The 20203-nt window shown below is 37.4% G+C and overlaps 1 protein-coding gene across 1 annotated transcript in view; it reads right to left on the bottom strand.

Moving 5' to 3' along the window:
* DOK6 (docking protein 6) overlaps positions 1-20203 on the bottom strand; it is a 389456-nt gene that overhangs the window by 255943 nt on the left and 113310 nt on the right. Inside the window, exon 2 of the mRNA XM_084779373.1 lies at positions 4456-4563. Coding sequence (XP_084635499.1) covers positions 4456-4563 — 108 coding nt within the window. The remainder of the gene's footprint in view (positions 1-4455; positions 4564-20203) is intronic.

Here is a 20203-nt window from a genome sequence, read left to right as displayed (position 1 = left end):
TTTTCCAAGTTGTTGAAGCTTGCTGTAGTTTTGGTTTATTGATGGCTATATATAAACAATGCAGGTTAAAATTTGACAAATGCCTTTTTCTGTATCTGTAAATGTCCTGTGATATTTTTATCTTTTATTTCTTATTATTCCATTAAATTTCAGACAAAACTATTTACTATTTCTCTAATAAACTATATTTTATGGTGGTATTGTTTCATATATTTCTAATTAGATTTGTTAATAGTATGCTAAGAAATTTTGGGATTTATAGACAATGTTGGTAGTTTTCTTTCAAAGAATTTGTCTTGTTTGGCATTTGGATACTACTAAGAAAGTGAATTAGAAAAATAAAAAATAGGGCATTGATTTTGAAGTGGGTCATGGACGAGGTCAGAAGGAAGGCTGCTGCTGGGAGTGCTAGAGAGTGGAAGAGAAGGTGGTGAAGAGTGAAAGTGATAGGGTCCCATCTCAATTAAACATATAAATAGAAAGAAAAAATAAAATCATGGTAAAAGAAAACAGTTAAGTAAAATATAAAATGTAAGACTCTTGTTGGGCAGTTCAGACGTTCTGTCACTTCAGGCTTCCTGTCTGTGGTGAAATGTGCTTCAGGATTTAGGCAAAACACTGACGGCTTAGCTATGAGGTGATCCCAGGGGCAGGGCATCACTTCCGCCCCTGAGCCCACAGCTGACCTCAGTAGAAAGGGGGACAGTTTGTTTTGGCAGCTCATTAGATTCTCCTTTACAAGCAAGCTGCTTTTTTTTTTTCAGACACAAAGGTTATACCTATTTTATTTTATATTTTGATGTTTGTTGGAACATTATAAAGTAAGGCATTACTGATGATGCAATGGAAAGAGAAATAGGCACTTGGATACAGTGGTCATATGATACGCTTTCCTATTTAAACCCTTTCATATATTTCTATCACTTGTGCAATATATGTCAGTTTTTTTTTAATCTTTCCCCATATTTTGGCCCCAAAAGTCTTTTGCTCTTTAGGCATACTGATGTCTCAACCTCAATTTCTTGTTCCAGGTGTTTTTTTCTTTGTTTATGAAATGATATTAAGGGCTGCTGCTTCTAATGGTTCATATTAGACACTTAAAGATTAGTGGTTTATCTTTTATTCTGATTTAATTTACAATTAAAAATACTTTATTTCCATAGCACTTCCCTAGTTATTTAAGCTTGTGGCCAGTGGTAAACAGAGGTAGTGTTTCATAATTTTTCTCTGTGTTCCTATTGCAGAGAATAATACTACATGCATAACAAGGTCTAGGAAATGGGTTACACAATGAACTGAATTCTAGGTCAGGCTGATGTAATGGTAACTCAAAGACTGGTATTTTCTTTAAAGCTAACTGTTCATAGTAAAAGTGAAGAGATGTCCAATGACAAGTATGCAAGACAAACCACAGCGAGTGTGTTCTTTGTCCCTGAGAGTTTCTTAGAGAGTGTGTGATTGCCACTGTAGTATAAAAAGAGATTAAAGTTGGAAATGTCACTTAAACACGGGGAGTGTCAGGTGAGGCAATGCGTGACTGTAATTTCAGTTCCTGAATATCTGAATTGAGAGGATGCTAAGTTCATAACCAGCCTGAGCTGTGTGGCAAAACCTGCTCTTAAAAATAAATGATGGCCTACTCCTAGGTGAAGACTGGGCAATTAATGATTGCTAAGAAGGAAGAACTCAGTCTGTTCCAGGAATAACCTGCTAATTCATCCAATCCCCAAAAGGTATCCTTAATCACAAATACATATGAGCAACACTAAAAGAATTCAGCATATGGCTACATATATGTGACAATAATATTAAGGAACAAGAGACCACGAAAAATAAGCAAATAAAACCAAACAACAACAAGAAGATGAGCAAGACCTAAGCAGAACCTATTTAGATGCATTTTAGAGATGACCACTTTGCAGTAAGCAGTGGAGACACCACTACCACAAGTTTCATTGTTCAAGTGTAGTCTTTGCTAAAAACTTGCTTGAATTCCAAATTATGGGAAATGAATAATTCTCTAGCTCTCCTTGCTACATTATATATATTTGCATTTTGCCTACAGTAAAAGTCAAGCTTTTAGGGGAAGTAATAGCTTTGTCTTAATGCAACCTTACATCTCCAGCCACAGTAGTGTACCTAGACTAGAGTATCCAAATTACCAGTCTACATAGGTAGTTGAAATCCTAGAACAGATGCATTTTTCATGTAAAACGTTGCTCAGTTCGAGAATAAAATAATGCCTTGTTAATCATTTTGTCCATTTTGTTTGGGAGGAAAAAAGCTGTTGTGGTGACTAGAGAGTTTGCGTTAGCGAGTGGCACCGCTGGGTGGGCAGGGTGCACTAGTCACTCTTCTACTGATTTGAAATGCACCATGTCTCTTATAGAGGGAAGAGTTTCTTTGGGCTTATGAATCCAAAGGGATTAGAGTCCATGACAACAGAACAGAGACATGGTGGATAGAAATGGAAGCAAAAGCTTACATCTTGAACTCCAAGCAAAAAGCAGAGGAAGTGAATTGGAAATGGTAAAAGTCTTTATACTCTCAAAGTCTGCCTCCAAGGACATATCTCTTCCAACAAGGCCACACTAAGTCTCTGTCTTAGGGTTTCTGTTGCTGGGAAGAGACAACACGAACATGGGAATTCTTATAATGAAAAACATTGGCTTAAAGTTCATAGGTTTACTCCATTATCATCATAGTGGGTACCATTTTCATTTAAACAAAATCCCAAAATACTGCCACCAGCTGAGGCCCAAGTATTCAAAAGGCCAAGAGTACAGGGTTATATCATCCTAACCACCACCCATAGCTCTGACCAGGGTTTCATGAAAGAGAATACGTTTAGTCTCCCCACTTTTTCTTGTAAAGAAAATGTGAGTTGGGTATGATGGTCCAAATCTGTGATTTCTGCAATTGGAAGCCTGAGACAGTAAGATTGCCATGTATTTGAGACTGGCCTGGGCTAAATACTGAGGCTCTTTCTGAAAGCATGAAAATAAACATCATGGCATTATATTTATTTCACAGTTTGGGAATTCCTCATAAGTCAGCTTTATAGATATTTAAGAACATATCTGATCACCATGAGTCCCAATATCAGTGAAAATTTTAAATGCAAATACTTTCTTCTATGATCAAATCAGGCATAATTATGTCGGCCACTTTATGGTATTATATCTCAAGTTACCATTACAGACATGCAACATAATGTTAAGTCCATTTGCTCATGAGGAAACCGAATGTCTACCAGCTGGTAAATTACTAACAGAAAACCAAACTTGCTATTTCTGGCAGTAAATCTATATTAATCTATAAGAAACCTCAAGAGAGTTACAGCAACTCTACCTTTGCACTATCTCATCAGATTTAGATATAATTTACATGGTTGTTAGTTTTTTTTTTAATTTTTAACTTTTTGATTTTTTGAGACAGGTTTTCTCTGTGTAGCCTTGCCTGTCCTGGACTTGCTTTGTAGACCAGGCTGGCTTTGAATTCAGAGATCCATTGGCCTCTGCCTCGCTCCCAGAGGTCTGGATTTAAAGGCATGTACCTCCGTGGCCAACTCTAGTTATTTTATGCTTGGATTAATAGGACGTTAATATCAAATAACATATACTTAATAGGATAGGGTAAAGAAAAACTGAATATCATGTAAAATAAAATACCACAAATTCATTATATGATCTGAGGCAACTATTTCTCTGTGAGTCACTGAGTAAATTGCTAATGCGGAATTAGAGTTGGTATTAAATTTATTCAGGCATTGATAAGCAGGCTATACAATCCCACAGTTCTGGGTAGAGTAGGTTGAAATTATCACCAAAGAAAAGATCAGGCCACGTGTCTATGGCTGTTTAAATATCATTCATATCCTTTTTAAAAAAGTTATTAGAAAACTGATATTTCTTAATTCTTTTGGTACCTTTTATTTTTATTTTCATTATGTTAGAAAACTGATATTTCATTCCTGGAATTTATACAGCATCTACCTATCAGCATACTTGATGACCATTTTTTGCTAATGTGCTGAGTAAACAGCTAATGCTATCCATATTAACAGAATCATTAATACTGCTAAAGCTGGTCTGATAAATGTTATTTCCTAAACACTGCCCATAGTTTAAATCAGAGAAGCAGATGCACAGTTAACCTGAGCAGAGCAAAAGCGCCCACTCAGCACCTCGGAAAGGGTTGCGCTGAGTTATAACTTACCTCATTCTGCAAAGTTGCCATAAAAATGAGCCTTTCGTTTTGCAGAAGTATAGCGATGGGATTTACAGCAGATGATTTAGATAAGGAAGAAAAATAACTTTTAAATTTTATCAGAACAGGAGCATTTGATCCTGGTCTTGAATTTTTCCCTCTGTAGATTTCATCCATCAAAGAAATGTCTCCACAAGTTGTCAAGAGCCCAGTTGTTCCCCAGGGATCTCTATGTGTGTGACTTACCTTGTGAAAGTTTCTGAAATAAGCTGCCTTTTCATCTGGAAATTTTTCTAGTCTTCTTGGTCCCTTGCTAGAAGCCTTCTTAAAAACCAACCAGCATCTTCTGAAAATCTGAAAGCAAATAAGGAATCTGATTATCCATCATTTCCTATGAGTTTAGTAGCATTTGGGGTTTTATGTATTCAGCCAATCAGTTTGTAAAACTCCATTTACTTCATAAAGCAACTTTTAAAAGGGGAAGTGTGTGACTTATAGAAATTGGAGCACAATTTTAAAACATAATGTACCATGAAAATCCAATGTGTCTATATGTTCTTCGAATATATTAAACATTTATTATGTAAAATACAATACATGTTAAATTTTCTTTACACATCAATCCTGATAACTGCTATTTTAAGCAGGTACTGTTATTTTCATTTCATGATTAACATAAGAGACAGGTCAAGGCTTAAACACATATCTTTCTGAATCTTTGGTTTTATCTTTTAAAATGACATTAATTATGTAAGCTGAGTTTATCGTTTTGGACTGTGTTTTTACTTTTAGAAATAGTCAAAACAAACTTTAAGGTTGGTATCTCCTTTTTACTGTATAATATCATATAGTCTCCATAGCTTGATGAAAAGAAAAGTGGTAAAATGCATTTTTCCTTTCTAGTAATTGAACATGTTTGGTAATTCAAAATGGCCATAGATTTTTAATTTCTAAGTTTAGCTTGTTCTATTTCCTGGAGTAAATTTATCCACTACAATGAGGAGAGATTTCATCAAAGGCAATTTCAGAATCTTAGTCACTGTGTTTCCATTCTGTGTCTTTATTCAAAGTGCAAAATTGTTACAATCCTTTTTTCTGCTAGTAGAAGACAGTGTAATTCTTTCAAATTAATCCCATGAACATTGTTTCTTACTCATTGAAAGATTGTTTTCCATATTAAAAAGCACTCTCAGAGCAAAAGACTTTTTCCACTAAAAGCAAAATAGGTAGAATAACAGTGTGAACTGCTCCTGCTACTGAGACACACCCAAACTCTGGGGTGGAACACAGGGAGTCTTATGGAAGAGTTGAGGGATAGAAGGACCTGGAGCCAACAAATCCAGGTGGGGGTAGGGGGTGCTGCAGAGTCTGATGCACCATCAAAGACCATGCATGGTGAGGACCTAGACCCCTGCACAGATGTAGTCTATAGGCAGCACAGTTTCTTTGTGGGTCCAATAATATGGGGAGTAGGGGCTACCTCTGAGATGGACTCTGGTGCCCACTCACTGATCACTTCCTCCTGGTGGGGCAGCCTTGCCAGGCCACACAGGAAGAGGATGCAAGCAGTCCAGATGAGACTTGATAGGCTGAGGTCAGATGATAGGGGAGGAGGGCTCTCCCTTTCTGAGCACTAGGGAAGGGGGTAGGGAGTGAGGGGGGGGTGGGACTGGGAGGAGATTAGGGAGGGGACTACAGTCAGGATGTAAGGTGAACAAATTAAAATTTAATAAAAAAAAAAGAAAAAAAGCTGAGACATCATCTTGGTATATTGGTCTTATTCAGATAGAAAGCGAGATTTGACTCAGGGATGTCTCCCTTTTCCGTTATTTTTCTTTCATAGATATGGAGATAGGGGTTGAAAAGAAAGGAGGAGGAATATAGAAATACATAGAGATGATAGGACAAAAAATAGATTATTGAATCTACTCCTCAACTTAAGACCTTAATTTTTACTCACAAATAAGGCTATTTTTAATTCATTGACATAGATTTTTATATTGATGCAAAATAAGTTTAATTTTGGTACATTGATATAGAATTCAAATTTAAAATTATTATTCACACACATTAGATATATTTCTTCTATAATATGAGACATTATATCCATAGAACTCGATTATAATGTTTACTTCCAAAACTTTGAAAGTGCTATTTCAAGCTGTTTAGAATAATTAAGTAATACAAATTAATTGTTATTTGATCAAATCGTGGCCATATCAATTACTAGTCTATTTTTATCACAAGGTTATACATCCTAGGTTTAACAGAAAGATATGATTCTATAGATATATAAGGCTTCAAATGCATCAAATAGCCACTAGGCAAAATGTCCTCATTTCTGCCACAGACAGAATTCTGCCTAAAAATGAGCAAACTTGGGTGCAGGTAGATTCCCAGCCAAACTCTGCCGAGACTGGGTAAGCAAGTACTCAACAGTTTCTGCCTCACAATTATGTTTGTCAAATATACTGGACCAAAAGCTGAAGATGATGCTCCAAGGTTATAAAGAGTTTCGGGTGACTGTTCAGTCAGCAGACTGTCTCTGTCATCTTCTCATTTGGGAAGTTGCTAACCTGCACTTCCAGTTTACTCAGGTAATTAATTTTATTCCTTCTCAAGTCTCTGATGGGATTGAAGACCAGATAGTTTAGTTTTACAGTTAAGCTTGTTTAGTGGGCAGGATGATTTTAGGTCTAGATAGATGTTTTAAGTAGATAGACATGAGATATTAAAGATAGTGATTTACATTCAGAATTTTAGACTCACCAAGACGTTTTCTTCAAGGTTGCCAAAAACAAATAGCCAAAACACTATGAATGTAACATTTACATAATTCCTGATAGTTTCATGTTTCTTCTTGCTCTATGTACTTTATTGTCTTTATGTGTAAGAATATAAATGCATATGTATAAAATAAAATATAAAACATAAAAAATACATCAAGTATAATGTTGAGCTTCAAGCTCACAATAACATGTCTGCTCATCTCTGGTTTAGATACACCTTCCTTATCAAAGGGCTAGTAGCCATAAACTTGTAAAGGAAGAACTGCTCAATTTAGAACTATTGGTGTTCTTTGACACATTGTGTTTAGCACATGACACCGTCCTGGACCTTTGTTGGACCTTTATCAATTCCCACTTCCAAAATGAAACCATGTTACTGATTACAATATAGAATCAGCATATGATTTGTTCAGCTTTAATGAATGAATTTTAGTCTTTTTTATCCTATTGATTTCTCTTTCTCATCTGTCATTCTCTTGCTAAAACCTCTCTCCTAAACAAGTCCCCCTTCTATTTTTGTCTTCTTAAATGTTAAACTCATTAAGCTTAATTAGTTTCCTTCCTCAGCATGGGTGGGAAGTTATTTACTGTTGCAAGGGCAAATTACCAATGGCTGTGGCAGTGAAAGAAAATGGCACCCTCTCCCTCTGAGAACCATACACTGTTAGTCATCCCTCAGGTAGACATAACCCAATGCTAACATGTAAGAAGAGATGGGTAGGTTGGAGGGAACTGGTCACTCTTTTGTATTTATATCACAGCTCTTTTATTTACTCATCACACAACTATGGCAGGTTACATGGTGATCAGCTAACAAAAAAGGGTGATGCACAGAGTTGAGGTATTTAACAAGCCAGGCCAGAGTTTCAAGTGTGCAGAAAATTCTCCGCAAGGCTCTGCCCTTCTGTTTGGTTGCTTTATCTTACAGACTAGGTGCTATCTGTTACACATGGCAAAGCTCTACATAATTACCCTCTTTTTTTTTTCTTTTTACTCTAGGAGTCTCAATTCTAAGACATATTCAAGAAAAATAGTCAAGAACACAAATATTATGTATTATCTTAACATTTAAACATTTCAAACAGTACATAGAATATAATATTAATGATTTCCCAAGCACGGTCTCTGGATTTAACAAAATGCTAGAAATTCAAATTTTAGACCGTCCATCAACCCCTCCTAGGCATGTGTAGGAGATGTAAACATGTTTTTGTCTGACCCCAAGTGTGAGATGTGAAAGACTTGTGAGAGGGCATGGTGCTTGTCTGCTCGAAAGGGAACTGCCTCATGGGAGGACACAGTCTTTGCCAGTTGCAAAACATCCTGTGTGGACTAGGGGAGAGTATAAATCGTCCAAATAACACAGATCAGTCATGTTTGCATCACTTCACATGGCTTGGCTTTTCATCTTTTGCTTTGAGGGTTGCTCCTAGAGGTCACCTTGAGGTTCTGCGTTCCAGCTGCTGCAGCTGTGTTCACTTTTCTAAAATGTCTGGTTTGCTATTTAATGGGTCTTCTGGAATCCTGATACTAAGAGTGGAATCGTCCTAAGGAGCTGAGTCTAAAAAGGCCTCTTCTCCTTTTCCTGTGAACCGTCTTTCTGTCCTAACCAGGTGGGTTGGAAGGGAGATAGAGACATTAAAGAACACCAAGTAAAGTCTCTTTTAAAAAGGTAAAAGTCCACAGGCACGTGCCCTTAAATTAGTCGGGGGAAAAAACAATGATTCAAGTTTAGGATTAATATTAAAGTAAAAAGAAGCTAAATATGTTCACTTAATCCCACTGTTAGAATTAGTAATACAAAACAGCCTTGATTAACACATCTGAAAAACATCAGATTTATCCATACTCTGTTATAAAAACTGGCTTGCAAAAATACAGCTTTAAAGGCCTCACATGATTCTGATCATTAAATAAATTAATATGTATGACCAATCAACACAAAATGTTCCACTGAATACAAATATTACCTCCTGCTAATATTTCATGATGTTTCAAATATTGCTGAGCACAGTACCTGTACATGCTTACATACAGCAACGTAACTAAGAACGAAAAGAGACACAAAATGTATCCTCTTCTTAAAATTACTCTCTCTACAATATAACATAAAATAATTTTGTGCTAAAAATCATTTTGTTTAGGCTTTAATCATACTATTGTATTAACATTTAGAACATTATGTTGCAAACCTAAGAGTATAGACAACTCTCATGTGAGGCTTTTATAATAATTAAATATATTGTCTCAAATAATATACTTAAGCTTATCTTTGACTTTAAGTTTCTATTCATATATTCATGTTTATTTACTTCAAAACCTCTCCATTTAGATTAAAGAGATGTCATGCAGAAAAAAACTGCAATTGAAGAGTCATATATCATCCTATCAAAATAAAATGGTGGTGTTTGGGTGCTGAGTTCTGTCTCTGTGAAGTTTATACAGTGAAGCCAATGTGATGTTATCTGGAGATACAACCGTGTTAAATGCCTTTATGGAGCTCAGCTTGATTAGCGCGTTTGTGAGAACAGTCATAATCAGCGTGCAAGCATATAGTAAGAACCCATAGTCTAGACGGCAGAAAAAGCCCTCCCCAGCACCCAAGCACATGGGCAGCCCATCTCCAATGTGCATCCTTCAGAACGGATAAAAAATGGATTCTGTGGCTCAAGCCATCTAATGTGTGATACTCTATATGGTAGCTTAGGCTTATCAACACAGATACCATAAATAAATGTATAGATAGATGAGTGATAGATTATAGACAATAGTTTAGATTGATTGATTGATGATGGATAGATAGATAGATGATAGATAAATATAAACAGATAAATAGAAGATAGATATAAACAGATATATAAATAGATGATAGGTAGATGATAGACAATAAATAGTTTAGCTAGATGATAGATAAATATAAATAGGTGCATAAATAGATTATTTATAGCAATGATAGGATAATGCTTATGACAGTAGTTGATTTAACAATATTGTGGAAGTGAAAGTCATTGCCATGGATCTAAGCAGAAATTTAACTGGTCATAAGCAACAAATACAAATAGCATGTGCAAGTTGTGATGTATATAGATTATAAATACTTATCCTGGTTTTCAAGAATGCATTAAGAATCTTTTCTTGAAGGAAATTGAGATGCAAATCTTTGGTAACACTATTTTTGTTCTTTCATACTGAGAAATATTTTCCCCTGTACTGTTGGTCACTATTGCTCACATCTTGGTATCATCATAATAGCAAATAAAACTTTAACATATTCATAGAAATCCACATAGCTGCAGACATTACAATGATCGTTTTGTACTACTATAGTTGGTTTAAGAAGTGAGTTGAAAGGAGGCAGAAAGTCTCAAAGTTGTTTAAGCATTCATTATTATTACAGGACAAGTGATTAGCATAATAGATTTAATTATTTTGATAATGTTTTGTCCTTTGGCTAGTATGTCATTAACAGAGGCAAACAACTACATATAAATGAGCCAGATTTTTAAAGGTTTCATAGAAATAAACTGTTTTCCAAGTTAAAAGACCTACCACTTACTTTTGGAGGGATTTAAGTTTTAAACAGCTTCCAAAATCAAAGCATTAAGTTTCCATATATTTAACCCAGTTTCTAATATTAAAGCCCTAAAGAAACTTATGTTGTTTTTCAAACTGAAGATATTCACCTTGGCAAAATACCAAAAAAATTTGTTAAAACCAAGTTAAACAATTTTTTTTCAGAATTTAGCTCTATTTTTTATTTTTTTAGCTCTATATTTTAATCCTGTTCTGTTTCAGGAACCAAATCCACATTACAAAACTCCAGTCTGTGATATTTCTTAGACATTTCGTTGTTGTATAGTTTTTTTTTAACAACCTTGAAAGTTTTGAAGTTCACTAGTCAACTATTTTCTACAAAATAATTTTAATTTCTGTTTGTCTTATTATTTTTGATACCTAAAAGGCTAAGAAAAATTTGACAGCAATGCCATTAAAAATATAATTTATTGGGAAAATAATATGAACAAATCATTGTTATGTACTAGTTATTTTTAATATAATTCTAATTGAAAATTGAAAAATAACTTAAAATGTTGATTTATTTCCTCCTTAGTCATAATTTTTCTAAGTTTAAATAAGCAAATAATAACTAAGATATGAAGTATGAAGATATTTCATGTGTCACCTGCTGATTAATGTGAAGCAAAATAAAATATGAGTCAGGAACTAAATGCCTCCTACACAACAGGAGCAGGAAGCTAATGGGAAGAAGATATCTTCCCTTTGATCTTTTCATCAAAGCAGCTCTCGTAAGTCTACCACAACAGTGAACTGTTGGCCCGAGAACTGGTGCTTTAAATGAGTATGTTGGAAGAATTTTCAGATATGAGCAACAAAAGCAAAAGACTGTTGGAACTAGAAAATAACTTATAGGAGGGAAAAAAAGACCTATATGTAAAAGAAAAGTTTTATTTTACTTTTAAATGAAAGGTTTAAAACCCTTTTACGAGATGTTTTTGCATCCCATGAGAACGAGCATCAATTAATGACCTCCCGAGTCCTTTGTGGAAACCAGGGGTTTGACTGTTCTCTTGCATCTTAATGGCGTAGATAGTTTTGGTTTGGGCTGCTTAGTGAGAAAATGTATTGCTTGGAGACAGCCTCCTTGCAAAGCCTCTGTCCCTTAGCAGTTGACATTTCTGCAGGCTCCACCTTGGTTTAGGGAATGCTGCCCCCTCTATCTTGGAATAAGAAATGAGAATTTCACCTCCTCTTTCAGAAACCCATTCAAACAAGCTGGTTGCCTCCACAACCTGGCTAAAAGGTGACCTCAGGGTCTCCTTACAGAAAATGTTTTTTGCTGCCAGAACTCTACAGTCCCATGAAGCACCAACTGGCCCATTCTTTGTTTCCAATGAGTCAGTCAGGTGGCCAGCTTGCCGTAATTACATATCTTTTGCATCAGATGAAAACACATTTTACCACATGGCATTTTTTTCCTTTTAGCATTTTCAACAATCCAAGGTGATTTTATATAAAACATTCTTTTTCTCATTCTGACTACCAGGAAACAGTAAATGGCAGATATTTTGGCTTTAGTTCATACCTGTAATTATATTGTATAGCAAGAACTCATTCACAAGTTTAACATAATCAATGTTAGATTTAATAGATCTATTCAATCACAAGCCATTGACCTAATGAGCATGTCAAATAGTATTTCAGTACTTGAAAGAATTTCTGAGTATAGGAATTGTCAAAGTTGACAGTTTGTTGCAGTAAAGAATTTATAGAACCTTGATCTAGGGATTCAATATTTATAATGGCACATCTGAATGGCTTCTTTTTGTATTCTCTCCTGAAAGCAAGTCCTTCTCCCTCTACATACACACAAACATATACACACAAGAACACACATAAATGACACAATGACATATAATATTTTTTTATTCAAAACTGTGTATATGGTTGACATAAAAAAGCAAATATGCAAAGCCTACCTTGAAATAGGTATGACAAAATTATGCTATGAGTAACTTCCTTCAGCAAGTGGAAGATCTTTGTCCTACAACCGAAGGTCACTTGTGTGTATGAAAAGTAACAATCATATTTAAATAAGTCTACTCATCTGCTGGATTTAGAGTTATTATATTTAATATGAAAGTCTCACTACTGATTTATACCTAATTGCTTTTATGCATCTTTTAATACAAGAAACCCACTCATTTATCATCTAACTTTCCATCCATCTGTTCTTTCAGGTAAATCTTGTGAGATCTAGATTTCATAGATATGGTTTAGTAATCGAATGAGCCTAACAACAACGACGACGACAACAACAACAACAACAACAACAACAAAAAAAGCCCAAATGTCACTTCTTATAGACATATTTCTTGCATAGTGGAACTTAAACTTGAATTGTCAGGCAGGTGGTGTCTGATAAATAAATGCAGTTGTATGTAGCTAAGCACCAGGTGTGAATGCCAGACCTGGTGGGGAAGGCGCACCCACATTCACCAGGAGAATGAGTGATACATACACCTTGAGGATGCTTTTGAATGAGACCACTGAGATGAAAATGTCCTAATCGGCTAAAAAGAAGAAATTTAAGATGGACTAACATAGATTAAGGTGGACTTAAATTAGAGTTGTGACATCTTAGGCATATTTACTCTCAATTTTTTCAACTGAGATGTCTGTGTATTCACCTTATAAATTGGAGCAAGAATTACAGCCACCCCTTGTTTCTTGATATTCCATGACCCTTTCTTTACAATAAAAGCTTATGCCTTTCTCCAACAATCAAAAACTGTTGTCTAAACCATAGAAAAGATGCCAGTCAATAGTACCGCTGCATAATAGCAAGATGGCTTGAATTCTCGGTTTCCCAGCTTGAAATTCTAATAGCTCTAAACAAATTGAACCCTTCTTCATTCTAATCTAGATAGTTTGAATCTTGCCTGAATATTGGGATTTTCCCAACTACTCCAAGAGCTGAAATAGACACAAGGAGTGAACAGGGAAACCAGAGCTAGGGAGAAATAATTTGCAGTTGTGGGGGTGGCTAATGACAAGGACTGGTCTTCTGCTCCTGTATGATGTCATTGGAACCCTGAGTAATGGTAAAGCTTATATGATAACAAAGAAGCTACTGTACCAGAATTCCCATAAAAAAAACATTGGGATAAGCTATACAATCAGAGAGAGAGAGACACCCAGCAGAATGTATAAAAATGTCTGAATTTTTAAACATTTATATATGTAGCTTCCACATCTTAAATTTAAAAGAAACTGACAAAAGCCTAAAAATTAGACTAACATTTTAAAATTCACTATTTGCAAGAACTATATATTCCCTTTTTAAAATACAAAGCATAGTATCTCTCCTTAAACAAGAGTTACAATGCTAGCTGAGTAAAATGTCTGCTCTTTAAAAAATACCTATTTTTATGTGCATATATACATATCTGCATGTTAGTTGCATATATTCATGTAGGTGTACATGCTGGCAAGAAGAGGGTGTTACCGGCATATGGGCTACACAATATGGGTGCTGGGAACCAAATCAAGTCTCCTGAAAGAGAAGTAAGTGTTCTTAACCACTGAGCCAATTCTCAAGACTACCCCCATTACTTCTTTTAAAAGCATGTTACTCATCTTCTCACAATGATGCCATGGAGTTTCAGTCACAGGAGTTAGGTTAATTCATCACAAAATATTAAATACTTTGTAAATAAAACCTTAGTAAAGGCAGATATGATTGTATGTCAATGACCCACAATAGAAAAAACAAACATTACACTAAAGCATAATAAGAAAAGAAAAGGAATTGAATTAGCAGAAGACTCATTTTTATATCAGGCATAAATACTCTAAGAAATGAACATAAAGCCATTGATAAGGTGTTTTCTGTACACATGGATCCAAATCAAGCATTTCTAGAATAAGTAAAAAGACTCCGAGATTTTTAAAAGACTATCCAGTTCAAGAAAGGGCAGGAGGGAGGAATGGGAGGATGCAAGTGATGGGATAACATTTTAGTTGTAATCTGAATAAATTAATTAAAGAAAAAAGAAGAGGCAGGGTATTTGGTTTGCCACTTATGAAAAGGAATTTTACATATGTGTTGTAAGTTTAAGAAACTGGAAACAACCTAGATGTCCCTCCACTGAGGAATGGATAAAGAAAGTGTGGTACACAATGGAATACTACTCAGCTATTAAAAACAAGGAGGTTTGCAGGCAAATTGATGGAACTAGAGCCATCATCCTGAGTGGGGTGACCCAGACCTAGAAAGACTCATTTATAAGTGGATATTAGCCATATAGTTCAGGATAACCACACCACAGTCCACAGACCCAAAGAAGCTAAGAACAAAGAGGAGCCAAGGGAGGAAGCCTGAACCTCATCCAGAAGGGGAAGAGGGTGAACTGGGTGGGGGTGGGGAGGGGAGCGAGGTGGAGACCAGGTGTAGGGAAGGTGGGGGTGGGAGCACAGGTCTGGGGGAGAGGTGAGAAGCAACGGGTGGCGATCTATGGGACCATCTGGAGACCTGCCATTGCAATCCCTGGGAGGGTATGGGCGAATGCAGCTGAGACTCCTTGTAGAGGGGTACATGGAGACTGAAGTGGTCCACTCTGTAGCCAGGACTTCCAATGGAGGGAGGAGTACACCAACCCACTCACAAAACTCTTTACCCAAAATGTAATCTGTCTACAAGATGTGCAGGGATAATGATGTAACAGAGTTTGAGGAAATGGCCAACTAATGACAGGCCCAACTAGAGACCCACTCCATGTGAGAGAACGAACCCCAGTCACTATGAATGATACTCTGTGATGCTTGCAGACATGGGCCAAGCTAACTGTCCTCTGAGAGGCTCTACAGGTTGAAACAGATGCTGAGACCCACAGGCAAATGTTAGACACAGATATGGGAATCTTGTAGGAGAGCTGGGGCAAAGATAGAGGGACCCAAAGGGGACAAGAGTTCCAGAAGACCAACAGAGAAACTAACCTAAGCCCATGGGGCTCACAGAGATTGAACCACCAACCTAAGTACATGCATGGATTGGACCTAGGTCCACAACACATTGTAACTGATGGGCAACTTGGTCTATATGTGGGTCCCTTAGCAACTGGAAGCTGTCACTGACATGGACACAGTTGCCTGCTATTGGATCACTATCCCCTAGATGGGCAGCTTATGGTCTGGGGGGAAGAGGACTAGGTTAGTCCTAATGCAACATGAAGTGGTGAGGAGGAGTGGGAGCATAGGGGCCAGAATCCAGGGAAGCATCCTTCTCTGAAAAGAAGAGGAGGAAGAAATAGAGGAAGAGGATGGGAAGATGGGACTAGGAGGGGAGGAGGAAAGGGCATGTGATTAGCATGTAAAGGGAATAAGTAAATTAAAGAGAAAAAAGAGAATACCTAAGGCTTGGAACTTGCAGTAATCTAAAGTAGAAGCACAAGGAGACACCTCATTCCTAACAAAACAAAAGAAAAAGGAGAGCAGGCTGCAGCGGAGGCAGTGGGCTCCTCCTTCTAATGGAAGAGTCTGTATAGTGAGTCTGAAGATGCACAGCCAAGGGAAATCTTGTGATGTCTCTAGAAATCTGCATAGACGCTAGTAGTTCTGCTCTGTATTATGTACGCAAGAGAAAAATATATGTGCATTTTACAGCATTTGTGATAGCATTATTCATAGAGGTCTCAAATGCAGACATTATGATTTATGTACACAACTGAACAATTGACACCCTTGAAAGTATATGAACTATTGCCACACAGACAAATCTCAAAATCATCACTGTAATAAAATCCCAGGAAAAGATGATCTGTGAAGCTCTGTATAGTCACATAAATCCTCCAGGTTGCCTAAGCCAAGTTGTGCTGTGTAAGCTGTATTTAGAAATGAGTACCAAGAAGGAGAAAGTGACTTCAATCATTATCACCACAGTGGCTGGTTCATTGGGAGGTACAGATGTGAGAGGAAGGTCCACGTTGGAGTTCTTTCTTCATTACTAGAAACAGTCTGGCTACCTGATGGGATATATACTGATATCTACTCATAGTTGTCTGAATGGAGTTTATGCCATTTTATCAGGTTGTCTTAATTTGCTTGGAGTGTATTGTGAACTTACTCTCCCCACCTCTCCTTAATGTGTGTGTGTGTGTGTGTGTGTGTGTGTGTGTGTGTGTGTGTGTGTGTGTGCGTGTTTATGTGTGCATGTATGCAATGGGTCCATGCACACAAGACAGCCAGAACAGGACACTGGGTGTCTTCCTCTATCCTCCTTACAACTTTGAGACAAGTGTTTCACTGAACCGAATCCTTACTATTTCCCTATCCTAGCTGGCTAGTGAACTTGGAATGCGTCTGTTTCTGCTTGCAATACTGGGTTTACAGATAGTTGCAGCCATGCCTGACTTTTTCTGTCATTCCTGGGGATTCAAACTCAGGTCTTCATCCTTGTTAAGCAAGGGCATTCTTACACACTGAATACCTCCCAAGTCCCTTATGGTTGTTTTTAAAAGTTATAGAAAACCATGTGTTCAAGTTTACAGAAATGTCAATTTACATATTTCAGTTTTCTTTCTTTTGTGGTTCCTATTTCTAAGAAGAAAATAAAGAAAAATAACAGACACAGAGGAACTGATCCTCCTAATATTTTCAGAGAAGCAGATGGCAGTCATTGATAAGTGTGCTAAAAAGGTGTTAGGCTCAACCATTAATTAGGCTGAGCACAGTAGGAAACAGACACCACACAACTTCTGGCTAAGACTCAGGCATCCCAGAAGTACTTATATCTAATGCTATCAAGTTTCTTTTAAAAATCCTGGCAGCTTTAGTTTATGTATTAAAAATCAGTTAACAAAGACTGACTTTGGCTTTGCACTAGTGCCTCTGCAGGGGGACAGGGCGGGACTCTCGCTAAGGAGAGGTTTAGATAAACACCTGCTTGTTAGTGGTTAAAACTCGACTGGGGACTTCACATCAGACCATATATTCTGTATACTTGGCTCATAGAAGGGAAAGTAAAATTAACATATTTAATTCCATCAGTTTGTCAAAGAATGTCAACCCCAGGGCCGTAACTAAAGCTCCCATGTTCTACTGTGTCTCTGTGTCTCCTTTGTAGTCTACCCTATTTGCATATGCATTGTCTTTAATATTAACTGAGATATGCATGTCATATGATTATCTTTTTCTCAATAATTAATTTATTCACTCTTCATCTGATTACAGCCTCTCCCTCCTCTCGCCCTGTCCCACCCTCTCACTCTCTTCCCTTTTTAGCCCCTCCCATTCTCCTCAGGAAAAAAGAGCCTCCGCCCAATACCAACTCACCCCAGCACATCAAGTCAAATCAGGACTAAGCACATCCTCTTGCTTTGAGGCAAGACAAGTAAGCCCAGCTAGGGGAAAGCGATCCAAAAACAGGCAACAGAGACCATGTCAGAGACAGCTCCAACTCCAGTTGCTATGGGCCCCTCATGAAGACCAAGCTGCCCATCAGCTATATATGGGCATGTATGTTCTTTAGTTTGTTCAGTCTCTGTAAGCCCCCATAGGCCTAGGTTAGTTGGCTCTGTTGATCATTTTGTGGAGTTCTTGTTCTCTCCAGGTCCCTCCATCCTTCCCTCAACTCTTCCACAAGACTTCTTGAGTTCATCCTAATATTTGGCTGTGGGTCTCAGCATCTGTTTTGATGTGTGGCTGAGTGTAGCCTCTCAGAGGGCAGCTATGTTATGCTTCAGTCACATATGTCTCTCTGGGTCTGCATTGCTTCACTCAGGATGATCTTTTCTAGTTCCATGCATTTGCCTGCAAATTTCATGATTCCCTTGTTTTTAATAGCTGAGTAGAGAATTTCATTATGTAAATGTACCACAGTTTCTTTATCCATTCTTCAGTTGAGGGACATCTTGGTTGTTTCTAGTTTCTGGCTACTATGAATAAAGCTGCTGTGAATGTAACTGAGGAAATGTTCTCAAGGTGTGGTGCGGCATCTTTTGGGCATATGCCCAGGAGTGATATAGCTGGGTCTTGAGGTAGATTTAAGAAAGTGTCAGATTGATTTTCAGACTGAGTGTCCCAAGTTCACACTCCCACCAACAATGGAGGAATGTTCAGTAATGATGAACATACAGAAAAGAAAACATAATTTACTATTCCTATGTGAAATAGTCATCATTTTCAGTTTTCATACAGGAGTCTGAATATGAGAGCACTGTGTATTCATGATTGTGTGTATGAGTACCACTTTTCCCACAAACACATGTGGAGACTAGATGCTTACTTACTTCAGCCCTTGACCTTAGCCTTGAGAGGATCTCACTAGCCCTGGTGCTGAGCTGGATTACCAGAGACTCCTAGGCCCTGTCTGTATCTGCCCAGAAGCATTAGGGTTTCAGGTAGGCTACTTCACCTGGCCTTTACATGAGTGCTGAGGGACTGAACTCATGCTTATACAGCAAGCAATCTCTTACTGAGCCCCCACCCCAGTCCCGCTAATGTTCAGTCTTGAGGATGTGTGTGGTGGAATTCATCAGATTTGATTTTGTTTTTCAGTTAATAATTTGTACAAGTAACTTTTATTTGCCTGATATAATTGTTGTCTCTAAAGCTCATTGCATCCTTCTGCTAACATAGATCTATCTAGTCCTGGAAGCGTCTAGCCTCTGTACAATCTAATCTAGGCCTAGAATGTTTTCAGCTTCTGAGACTTGCAATAAACTCACTCTTTGTAGTTCTTTCTGAACTCTTAGCTTGCTGGTTTAACTCAGCTGTTCTGGCTCAAACTCCTCTCTATGCTGACTGATTCAAAACTGGCTTCTCTCTTGGCTCTGACTGAATTGCTCTGCTTGGCCTCAAACTAACTCTGACAATCTGTTCTAGTCTTCTGGTTCCTTCTAATTGTCTGGCTCATTCTGTCTTCACATGTGTGTTGTTTGGGCCTCTGGATTCCATGAACTGAACTGGCCAGAACTCAACTGCACTGCCTTTCAATTCACTGACTAGCAAACTGCCTGAACAGTACTCAGAGATCTGCATGCCTTTCCTGAGTGCTAGGATTAAAGGTGTGTACCACCAGGCCTGGACCTAAATTTTCTGTACTTTGAACTTGCTCTGTCTGTCCCAGGCTGGCCTTGAATTTGGAGATTTGCCTCTCTCCTGGGAGTAAAGACATGTCTGTATTCCAGAGTAGCCATGATGCTGGATTAAAATTCCTCTACCACGTTTCAGTATCTTTCCTGCTTAATTGGAGAGCAAAAGCAGTTTCCCTTTCCTGCTTGAAGCAATACAAGTCTTGAAAACACATTGAGATAAGTTAACCTCTTCAATGCAGAATGTTTCTCACAGTCAGCTGGGTTCCCTAAAACACCCAGCCCATTTCCTTGTCCTCTGCTGAGGTCAGAGTAGCTACAGTAGTTCAGAAGCCACTGGAAGCACCAGGACTTGAAATTTTCAATGTCATGTGATACAAGATGGACAGTCATGGTGTTCAGGTGTTGGCTGCTCAAGAGAAAGTGGAGAGGTGATCTGTGTAAAAAGACTTGGAATTTTTCAAAAAGTACCAATTGTCTAAAGTCCAGTAAAATGTTTTTATTGATTAAAAATGTGTTGTGGATGAACACTTACTTGTGCTGATATTTTGAAATCATAATTTAAAATGTTAATTTCCTCTATTTGTTAAAATG

Source organism: Acomys minous, assembly GCF_964271855.1.
Source record: "Acomys minous genome assembly, chromosome: 4".
Taxonomy (NCBI): domain Eukaryota; kingdom Metazoa; phylum Chordata; class Mammalia; order Rodentia; family Muridae; genus Acomys; species Acomys minous.
Note: the sequence above shows the minus strand (reverse complement) of the source record. Positions and strands in the feature narration are given on the sequence as shown.